The 11,660-nt window shown below is 41.3% G+C and overlaps 1 protein-coding gene across 2 annotated transcripts; it reads left to right on the forward strand.

The window, feature by feature from the left end:
* The first annotated feature begins 434 nt into the window (after nt 1-434).
* Nucleotides 435-9,769, forward strand: srd5a1 (steroid-5-alpha-reductase, alpha polypeptide 1 (3-oxo-5 alpha-steroid delta 4-dehydrogenase alpha 1)). Of its 2 annotated transcripts, XM_084080608.1 has the most exons (5): nt 435-907; nt 1,714-1,880; nt 2,893-2,994; nt 8,751-8,901; nt 9,292-9,769. In XM_084080608.1, exons 1-5 carry the CDS (start codon nt 597-599, stop codon nt 9,356-9,358), a joined length of 798 nt encoding a protein of 265 aa, XP_083936734.1. In that variant the 5' UTR covers nt 435-596; the 3' UTR covers nt 9,359-9,769. The 2 variants fall into 2 exon arrangements, with proteins under 2 accessions (XP_083936734.1, XP_083936733.1); XM_084080607.1 differs by lacking the exons at nt 8,751-8,901; nt 9,292-9,769 and adding an exon at nt 5,272-5,919.
* Nucleotides 9,770-11,660: the final 1,891 nt, after the last annotated feature.

The raw sequence follows: 11,660 nt of genomic DNA on the forward strand, positions 1-11,660 counted from the left end.
CAGAGTATACAGTACAGCACAGCTGTCAAAAAAGAAAGACAAGAAGATCAACATTTTGTAACAGAAGATTCTTGGACCTATTCTAAATGAGTCTATAAATTCATGCAGTTTTAACATAATTCAGCACTATGTGTTTCAAGTTTCATTTTTCAATTGTAAAATGTGTGGCTCTTCACTCACTTTAGTCAGTATGGCCCCCTCTGGAAATAAATACTGCCCATCCGACATTCCCGGCCTATATAACTCTATCTATCCACACCAATGCAACTAGCCGCAACTTGTAACCAGTTGCAAGAAAATATTGTTTTGAAAATAGCCAGGTTTAAAGGGCTCCTGTGACCGGGCTTGTTTTCATAGACTAAGACTGGTTGCGTATTTCTCTCGCAAGATATGGCAACATTTATTGTTACATACACACTGAACTAGGAGGAGCGGCAGTTTCACGTGCTGTTACACTGACATCATTCATTCTTCACATACTGTCACATAGTACCAGTATTCTCCAGTTTGCAGATTTTTGTTAGTATTTCTATTTCTGCATTTGTATTTGTTTTTATTTATCTTTTTGACTTATAATTCTGGTCTCCAGCTGAGAGATGGACGCGCTCCTCTCTATGTTGTTCTCCTCTGATGAAGAGGAGTTGCATGTCCTGGACTGCATGGCTTACTTGATGATGTTCATGGCAGTGTGCACGTTCTTCACCCTGCTGTTCGAGAACGTCCCTTATGGCCGATATACCACCAGCAAGTATGGCTTTCCAGTCAATGTCAAGTTCGCCTGGTTCGTCCAGGAGCTGCCTGCCTTCTCGGTGCCCCTGTGTCTGCTCCTGTGGACGTCTCCCGCAAAAACCTCACAGATGCCCAACCAGATATTGATAGCCATGTATTTGTGCCACTACATTCATAGGTAGGTGATTGATTTTACACATTTCATATAATGTCACCCTTATTGAAGGATGAGCGACTATTCCATTGTGATTGAAATGTCACTATGAACCTACCATTAAAAAGCAAGTCTCTTGCACACCTACAAAGGTGTTCAAAGTGCATTTGAAGATAGTGTGCTGGAGTTTTTGCTTTCACTAACCTACCAAAAAAATGTTATTAGGCTTACAACATGATATCCATGATATTGTTATTCAAAAGGTTGTCAGCCATGATAACTGATGTATTCTGTGCTGATGTATTCCTATTCTATTAAATTATATGAAATATAGGCTCATTATTGTATTTCATTTGTTATTTATCTTTTGATTTATTTTATTTTATTTATTTTATTTGCACAACAGTATATTATGTTTGATTGCTTGAATACTTTATTTAGAAGTTTGCAGATAGAAAAGCACATGAAAGTACAGTTTAAATACTAGGTCAACTAAATAGGATTAAATAGCCCATGAAAGCCTAATGACATATACGTATGCATAGTATACTACTTCTTTCCTAGGAAAGATGACAGATAGTTAAGGTAAGAAATCCCAGGAGGGCTTATAAGAGAACCTCACCGCTTAATTATATAACATTTTAATTTATTACTAAATGTACTACTACTAAACAAAAAAACAAGATGGTTTGTGTTTGTGTCTTGACTCTTATTCTAACCTGATTTCTTGCTTACTGCTGCTGCTGCTGATACTGCTATGACACCAGAATTTCCCTCTGGGGGGATCGATAAAGGTTTATCTTATCTCATTGTATCTTCTCTTACCCCAGGTCCCTCATCTATCCATTTTTAATCAGAGGAGGTAAAGCGACACCCGTTGTATCCTTCGCCCTGGCCTTCGTGTTCTGCGTCTACAATGGCTACATGCAGGTCAGATACCTGAGCCACTATGCTACGTACCCGGCAGACTGGATTACACACCCCTGCTTCATTGGAGGTCAGTGGTGGAAAAAGTACTTTTACTTGATAATAATAAAAATCTACAAAGTAACTAGTTACTAAAGTTTTCAAATAATTGTTGTGGAGTAAAAGTACAATATTTGCCTTTGAGATGTAATGGAGTAGGAAAGGTTTTCAAAATTGGAAATACTCCAGTAAAGTAAAAATAACATTGTACTTAAGTACAGTACTTGAGCAAATGTACTGTGGTGTAATGTTACTACACCACTGTTGGAGGTAAGTGACACCTGTCACCTGTGGTGTTGTCCTCTCCTCTTTCTGAGACAGTGCCCTTCGATGAAGCGCAGCAATGGAAATACCGATGAATACGGTGAAAAAAGTAGTAGGGCCCGATCAATATGCCGGTTCGGCCGATATATCGGCCAATATAAGACTTTTTTGACAACATCGGTATTGGCAATTATGCAGCCGATGTATCCTGATTTTTAGCGTTGCACTGCATTATGAGCTTGTGGATCGGCTATTTTGGAAAATGTTGCAATAGGGTTTCAGTGGTTAAATAAAATTAAGTTCAGTTTATGTGTGTATTTACTTGTTTGCTTGTTCATTGTGTAATTAAAGTTAAATGTTCTTATCATATATTGAAGTTGAATATATAAACGTTTTTAGTTATGTTTTTTTTCTTCTTCTATTTCTTTGTGTGCTTATAAGTTAAATGTTCTCAAATAGGGGTGCAGTACGTTAGTCCGACAGCGCATTCCTCCGACAGCGCAGCGCTCCGACGTTTCCAATACTAAACCCGAACCAAACCCGCACCCTAACCCTAACTGCACGCGGATGCCACATAGTCGGAGAAAAGGTCTGTCGGATTAACGCATGCCTCCCCTCAAATAGACATGCAGACACGGTATCAGACCCTTACAATCCAGCATTGGTCGGGCTCTAAAAAGTAGCGTTGCTTTAAAACATAAAATGACGACACCTCACTGGCCTTTCCTTCAGGTCAGTAAAGTGCTCTAATAATCAACTTTTTGTTGCTTGGTTTCCAGGATGTGGACTGTGGCTGTTTGGTTGGCTGGTGAACGTCTATTCTGACCACATCCTGAGGAACCTGAGGAAGCCTGGGGAGACCGGTTATAAGGTTCCCAGAGGTAAGCCTTATACATTTATACAACATTTCCAAACATTTTCCAAACATTTTCCAAACATTTTCCAAACATCTTCCATAAAGTGAAAATAGCAGATCTACGGCTATATTTACTATATTTGAAATAGAGCTTAAATGGTTAATTCATCATTTCTTTTTATAAGTTTGGGTCCCACGAGTTCCTTCCTAGAAATTTAAGTGGAGTCAAAAGTACAATATTTCTATTTGAAATGTAGCGGAATGAGGGTCATGTGCTTGCAAAAAAAAAAGGTTAAAAAAAAGTACAGTACTCAAGTAAATGTATTTAGTTACTGTCCACCACAGGAGGTAAGACAGCCAGCCTGTTAAATGCAAACGTCAGCATGGAAGGTTTCTTTTACCACAGTGGAGATCTCTGAAGCCTAATTTATGCTTCATCACGTGGCGCTGTCGCTCGCCAAAAATAACTGATTTCCAAGCTACAGTAACTGTGTGATGCATTGCATTGGCTGTATGTAGCCTTTCAGTGCTTCTGAAGGAATTTCAGTTAATTATCTGAATGGCTTATGCCTATTGGAGATATCGTTCAGATATCTGATCCAATGTAGTTGTTATTTAGTCACAAGCTCTTGTTAATCCTTTTTTGTTTTTTATTAATATTTATAAAACCCACAGCCACACTTAACCACGTTCAACATTGTGTCCCTATTTTGGGCATATCATAGGTAAATTCTTACTATTTCAAAAATTGAGAAAATGATCTACAAGCTCACAATGCATCGTGACACGTTGTTGAGACGTTAGATCAGCTATTGTCATTGCTTTTGCGTGACGCGGTTATACGAAGAAATATAAAATAGGGCATTCTGAAGAAAAATAAATCAAAAAACATAAAATGATATGGAGATATTGCCCAACAATGATGTGAAAATGGACATTTGGAACTACAGGTGGAACTACAAGAAAGGCCACGTGGTCATCAAAATCAGTGGGGTCTCAACCTGTGGGAATATGAATACTGTACATTCAGTGAGTTTCATGGCAATAATCCACCCATTAGATTTTGGGGCAGGGTTTGCGCCCCTGGGTGCTTTTTTTACTCACTCTGCAACTAATATCACATGTTAGTGTAGAAGGAACATGCTTAGAATTGCTCATTCTTACCATGCCAAACCTGATTAGGCAGTCAGAAATGTCTACATAAAGACAACATAACCCATGAATGCACACTTGTTGCGTAATGTCCATTATTGAATTATCGGTCCATTGCCTGGACTTCTCTTGTTTCCAATTTGTTGTTTCACAAGATCTGGGCCTGGCTGAGCTCCACACCCCAGGTCTCAGTTTTCCAATTCAAATGGGAAATCGTTGGGTTGACAACCGACCTGTACATGCAGTCAAATTAGATCAATGATCTAACCACAGTCTCATGTAATTACGTTATAATACAGGATCACCGGTTGGTCTACCCACTGTGGATACATACACGAGTGAATGATAAAAAACGATCTGACTGTGTTGACTCTGATATGTGAAAGGATTTGGCTGGTGTGAAAGTGACTCACATCACCATGTGCACGCGTGTTGGCAGGCATGGATGAGTAAATGACTGTAATGTAATGTAATGTAGACCAGTTACAATTATTACATAATCCCCTGATCACAATTATTTGAGCTAATTGCAATTATTTTTGCATGAATGTTAGAATCGGTCTAAAAACTGCTGGATGAAATTAAGAGCAATGTCATATTTATATCATTATTTCCATGTTGTCCACAGTCTTTTAATATCTTTGAACCTTTGAACCCTATTTTGAGAATTTTGGAGGCATCCATTTAGGGCACATCATGTGTAGATCAGCAATTTTCTTTTACTATTTTTGAAAAAATGTTGAAAGTAAAATAATATTATACGGCCCGGGCTTTGTATATTTAATGGTAGGGTAAGTGATATTCTTTGGTAAAAAAATGTTTTTTGTTAAAAGGTTAAAGTATTATATTCTGATAGTCATTGCTACAGGGGTCTCTCCAGCTCTTTAGTAAACAGAATATAAATCATTTTCAGGTAGGTGACAGCATTTAAGCCAATCAGGAGAGAGCACTGAAAATGCATTTTCTGTTTAATAAAGAGCTGGAGAGACATGGGAGACTCCTTTTACTTAGCAAACACTCTATAGCAATGAGTACTATCAGAATATAGAGCTATTTAACACTTATTTTAACCAAAGTAAATCACTTACCCTACCTTTAAGTTATTTGTCATGTCTGCCCTGTGCCCCTATATTCATCGATGGTGTTGCAGTGGAGAGGGACAGTGACTTCAAGTTCCTTGATGCACACATCTCCGAGAAAATCAAATGGGACACACAGACCACCCACATGGTAAAAAAGGATCAGCAACTCCTGCCCTGTCTCCCTCACCTCCCTCGCCTCCCTCACCCGAAGAAATTCAGCGCCTGGTATGGGAACTGCGCCGCTGTCAAACGGAAAGCCCTACAGAGGGTGGTGTGGAGGGCCCAGCACATTGTCGGAGTTAAGCCTCTTTCCCTCCATGGAATATACGAAAAGCGGTGTGTAGCCGAAGCTGAGCGACTCATCAAGGACACTCCCCACCCTGGCTACAAGCTGCTCACACGTCCAGGCAAGCGCTACCTATGTATCCAAAGTCATACCACCAGATTTCTGAACAGTTTCCACCTGGCTACCATCAGACTGTTGAACAAGCACTGACCCCGCCTGTTGCCAGGCTGTCCTGACGACACCGGCTACCACACAGAATAACTTTTTCTGTGCATATACTGTAAGACTGCAGGGGTTCTCCGCTGCTGCTACACTGGCACTGCCACGTATGTAGACACTGACATGTCTGATATCTGCTGCTAAATAATGTCTCACCTGCATGTGAGACTATACTGTACGCACAAGGGACTATGTTTCTATATCCGCTGCTATTTTTGAGTGGTGCCAACCACTCCTACATTTGACTTTGTCCGTGTGTCCGTATGTCCGTCCGTCCGTCCGGACACTGTTGCTGATTGCAACACAAGGATGCAACCAGTTACACTTTCAAAGGCACCACTCTCTTCACACTGGGTGTGATTTTTATTACTATTGTTGTTGTTGTTTTTTACCTTGCTCCTTATGTATATATGTTACTCTACTAATTTTTAGGAATTTGTGACATATCTGGCCTGTTGTCCCTGTTTCTTTATATCTCTCTATTCTTTTTCACTTTCTTGATAAATGCAATTATGGGAGCTTGTACAACAAAGAATTTCACCCACTTTTTTACACCTGTAAACCTGTGACACTATAACATTTTTGACTGCTTCATTCATTGAATACTTTATTAACCTGTTTGTTAACTGTACGGCAATAGTAAGCCTTGCCGAGCCATGAGGCCCATAGGACAGGAGCCTATCCCCTGTTTCTGTAGCGTGAGGCAGCTTGATGTCCAAGTACACCCCCTGGACATGACGCTAGCATGTCGCAGGGACTTACCCCCAATCCAACCCTTAATTCTGAATGACAAGCAGGGAGGCATTGGGTCCCATTTTTAGAGTCTTGGTATGACCCGGTTGGGGATCCAATCCGACCTCCCAATCTCAGGGCGGACATTCCAACCTCAAGGCCACTGAGCTGGCAGTAGGCAACGGTCAAAAAAGCTACGCTAAAAGCATAACACAAAAAGCCCAGGAGGGCTTGTTTCCATTATGGTCCATTGTACTCAATTCATCAACAAGACATACAATACATTCAATACATTACATATCAGTATCAACACTAATAGCAGCAAAATATATATTTACAGAAAAAATAGGGGTTGGGGCAAAGCAAAGCAAAGCAAAGTTTGTTGTTTACCCAGGGTGTCGGACTAAGCACGAAGCTTGTTTCCAGCCGGACCCTGCATGGAAGCCTTGCTCAAGGGCTATTCAGCGGTGATTCATGATTGATGTGATGAATTGGGGAATCGAACTAGGGACCTTCCGGTATCAAGGCCGCCCCTCTAACCACTAGGCCACCACTGCCACTAGGGCGGGGGGCAGAAGGTGCCACTCCCATGGGGCTCCTTCCGTGGAGCTCGCTGAGGGAGTTTGTTGTTTCACTCTCAAACAAGTGCTGGTAGGGGATAGAATTCCAATTATATCAGTCATGATTTAGGTCAGTTTTTAAGTGTGGATAGGGAATCGAGATGTTTAAGTAAGTAAGTCGTTTGACGTTCGGCGAGGCTTATTGTCAGTATCGGCCAGAGCGCAACCTGAGTGCAGGAGTCTATCTTTTTCGCAACGCGCTAGACCGCTGGGAGATGGATTTCTGAGGTAGAGCGCAACACCTACCATCAGCAGATACTTACCGCATGTCTTGCTACACCCAAGCCCTAATACTCATACGCTGAGTTGGCGGTGTCCGGGATTGAACCCTTGCCTTGACCTTGTGGTCAGAAGGCGAGTGCTCTACCGACTGAGCTACCCGGACACCGAGATGTTTAATGGCTGTTGGTAGGGCATCAAGTCAAGAATCTGCACCCAGTTTAACCTCAAGACTGTGAGCCATTCCTTTGAAGTGAGTTGCTTTGTTGGTATGGCATTCCACATTTTGGTGTCAGTATAGTAGAATGCATTTTTCCCCATGTTTGTGTCGAATTTAGGGGGAACAAGATCAGAGGAGTTGAAGTTGTTGTACATTTTTTGTTTTCAAAGCCTAAAAGGCACACAGAAATGTAATTTCTATTTATTTGTTCCAATGTGGACAATGCCAAAAACACAATTAAAACATTATTTGCAATTAATTGTATGACAATTAATCGTCAACTAAAATGTCATGATTGTGACAACCCTGAGTGAATAAGAGAGCAAGAGAGAAAAAGGAAGAAGATTATTCCCAAGACAATGCAGTTGATGCTAATCATGTCAGACAGCAGCCTGAGCATATGTCAGACTCAGGACACGTCTTTGCCTTTTCAGAGGACAAACTTGTCAGTAGGGCCCAACTGATGCCAGATTTTTGGCCCCGATCCTGGTGTTTTGACCAATATTTTGTATAAGTGCAAAATTTTGAAATCAATTTGAAAAACGTGGGTTTGATTGAAGATTCTATTTGAGAATATTCAATTTAGAAGCAAACAAATAAATACAATTAAACAACTTTCATAGATAAGACAAGTTTGTACAGCTTATTAAACTTCACTAACTTTAATTTACAATACAAGCAAACAAGAAAACCACCATTTAACAAATGTAAGATCAATGAAAGGTTCTCAGAAAGAGTTGCTCAGACTGTCACTATGACATTAGCAACTTGAGCCTCCAGTGAACTTGTAATGAGCCTGTTGATACTGTCTGCCTCGAGGCCTTGTGGAAATAGCAGGCCAGGCTGTGGAGGAAGCTTTTAGCTGAGTTTACTCCAAATGAACTTCCAGGCATGTCTGGAATCTTCTCAGCCAAGAATCTGACATTTTCACAGAGGCTAGGGCGCTACTGTGCACATGGCCTGTTGTCAAAACGGGAATGTTCACCAACCATCTATGGTCAGTGTGAGAGGAAGCTACCGTAGACGTGTTTATGCATTTTAACGCTGTCTTTCACCACTTGCACTTTGTCGACAGCTGGATTGGGGTCTACTGATTGGCTGTTTACAGATTTATTGGCCTTATAGATTAATTCCACTTGATGAAAGTCCGCCATTTATTCCCTTACACAATGAAATGTCGAGATAATTCTTTCCTGACGTAACAGAAATGATTGGCATACCTGATCTAATCTCTGTGCATTCCACCTGTAGGCGGTGTGTTTGAGTATGTGTCTGGAGCCAACTTCTTTGGAGAGATAACAGAGTGGGCGGGCTTTGCTCTGGCTGGCTACTCTGTCCACAGTGCAGCCTTCTCCATCTTCACCACTGTGGTTCTGTCCAGTAGAGCTGTGGCCCATCACAAGTAAGAATAACAACAATGACATGCACACACAGGGTTCAATTTGGTGGGGTGGGGGGGGATCCATGCCTCTGCTTTTGATACCCCTATTTCCTTTTGGGCAATGTAGACTGTCTGATATGTTTCATATTTATGTTTGATAATATCACAATTTTGCAATTTAATCACTTAAACCCTAGTCTTAGTTGACCGTGGTCTCCAAGGGCTCTATACTTGGTTTGCTCGCTTGTCGTGAGATTGTACATCTGCCATTTTTGACGAATGTTCGCCCCAGATTTTATATATATATATATATATATATATATATATATATATATATATATATATATATATATGTTTCTCTATTTCTCTCTGTCTCTCTTCATCTGTCTCTCTTTACCTCTCTCTGTCTAGGTGGTACCTTGCAAAGTTTGAGGACTACCCAAAATCGAGGAAAGCTTTGATACCATTTCTCTTCTGAAGAACCACAACATGTCCTGGCAGCTAGAAAAGTTTCTGCGTTTGGCAGTAAAGGCTTTGTTGACATGAACTGGATGTTAGAACAAACCTCTTCTAATACAGAAGCACTTTTATGTATCTGCATCAGATTGCAAAACAGGCCTAATAAGTAATATGAAAAGATTTCATCTGAACTGTGAGCAAGCAACTGTTGAATGCTATCAAAAGGAGATTTGTATTGTGTCTTTTACTTTGAAAATTCTTTTCACACTGGACCAAGTAACCTCCGTATCCTCAGAATGAATGTCACTGTTCGCAGGGACAGCCTTTTGTGCTCCGGCAGACAGGGGGAAATATGATAACGGCCACCCACCCGTAATACTTCGCTTTTATATGGTGCTGCACCGGCAATAAAGGGTTCCCAGCATTTTAACAGGCTCTGGTGATTTGCATATTCTCTAGAGAGGAATATGTGACTTGAATACAGAACAGTCCGGTGAGGTTTCCATCAGTCCTCTGGATTCATCCCATTCTGACAGCTGCGGCAGTTTTCATCCTCTACGGCACGGAGCCTTCAACCATTTTAAAGTCCATATACTGTACATGGAATGAATAACAGAGGTTCTACCTACCTAGACATCTAGTACTGAGGGAGGGAGGAGCAGAGAGAGAGAGAGAGAGAGAGAGAGAGAGAGAGAGAGAGAGAGAGAGAGAGAGAGAGAGAGAGAGAGAGAGAGAGAGAGAGAGAGAGAGAGAGAGAGAGAGAGAGAGAGAGAGAGAGAGAGAGAGAGAGAGAGAGAGAGAGAGAGAGAGAGAGAAGGACAGGAGACACACTGTAAGAGATCAGAGAATTATTGCTGTGTGCAGGGACAGCAGAAAAGGGAAATCAAATGGAGATCAAGCATTGGCTCTCAATAACTCATCCATGCCTGAAATGAGCTGTGTGTGTGTGTGTGTGTGTGTGTGTGTGTGTGTGTGTGTGTGTGTGTGTGTGTGTGTGTGTGTGTGTGTGTGTGTGTGTGTGTGTGTTATATCTGTCCGTTTTTTTAGGAAGAAATGTGGGCTAATCAGTGGAGAGAGCTACTGTACAGTGTGCAGGGTGAAGAGAAAGGGTGATATGAGAAAGATAAATAGGGGAGAGTGTGGGGTTAAATTCAGAAAGTGTGTCAGGGGGTGATATTAAAATGAATAAAGCCATGGTTTGTTAATAATTCGATGTGGGTAGGGAGTATGGCTGACAAAGGGCAAGACAGGGATTGCATGCTAGATGCACAAAATGAACCTGGGAATATTCATCCTTTCATTTCTTCCTCCCTATGGGGGATATTTCCCAATGATTTCCCAACCTTAAGTCATGTCAGCATATCTCGAAGACTAAACTTGAACTTGGACAAATGTTAGTTTTTAAATGGAATATTTAGGCGGGTGATAAATAATTAATCTTCCCTTCAGTTTTACACATGGTGTTGTGAATAAATTATAGGATTGCCATTTGTGCGTAATGTATGCATGCATGTGAAGTGTACGAGAGAGACACAGAGATGGTCACATTCTGCATGTTGGATACATTCTCTCTTTCTTTATGGACACTCTTGGTAATAGCATCACTATATTACACAGCTAGTATTTACTACAGCTGGCATGGCCTCTACAATTTATAATGCCATTCACCTCCATGCCAGCGACGATGGATTTCCTTTTTGGGACGCTGACTGGTTGATGTCCGAAGGTCCCATGGACAATATGCTCAGTGTACGTGAACTTGCTGTTGATATTGCACCGTAACTGCTATCTCACACTAATGTGGGTTAAACATGTTGCAACAAATTCAGCCTCATTACCATTCAGGCCACACTCAATCTCAGCCAACTCCTCCCATTCCTAAATATGATCTGCTGCTGTTTGGTCTGCCCTTCGAGCACGACTTCCTCCATGTCAGTATGGAATATCTCTCTATCTTTCTGTCTCTGTTTCCTCTCTCTTGCTGTTGATGTTGTTAGAGACATCATTCAGCAACAGTCCAGTAATAATCCCCACAAACACTGACAAAAAGACAACGACCCTGGGAGCTACACACACTGCTTTTGATTCAAGAAAGGACCTGAGATTTATAATCTCATCTTTTGCACCATGGACACGGTCATGTTATTCAATCAGTGAACCTAGCTAAAGCAGGGCCACTCGCAAGCTCTTGTTTCAAACAGTAGGATGTACAGTGTAAAGAAAGAGATGGAGCCTTCATTTCCACAGGCGAGACAGTGACAGTGAGAGGGAACGGTGTGTACGCATGTGCGTGTGTAGAGTGAGAACGCTATCCTAGCTGA

This window comes from Gymnoscopelus microlampas (genome assembly GCF_963454915.1).
Source record: "Gymnoscopelus microlampas genome assembly, chromosome: 15".
In the NCBI taxonomy this organism is placed as follows: Eukaryota; Metazoa; Chordata; class Actinopteri; order Myctophiformes; family Myctophidae; genus Gymnoscopelus; species Gymnoscopelus microlampas.

Excerpts from the sequence above, each read along its gene's own strand:
- srd5a1 (XM_084080607.1), top strand. The coding sequence starts at position 597 with ATGGACGCGCTCCTCTCTATGTTGTTCTCCTCTGATGAAGAGGAGTTG. Across the intron at positions 1,881-2,892 it reads ACACCCCTGCTTCATTGGAG|GATGTGGACTGTGGCTGTTT; the intron begins GTCAGTGGTGGA and ends CTTGGTTTCCAG. Across the intron at positions 2,995-5,271 it reads CGGTTATAAGGTTCCCAGAG|TGGAGAGGGACAGTGACTTC; the intron begins GTAAGCCTTATA and ends ATGGTGTTGCAG.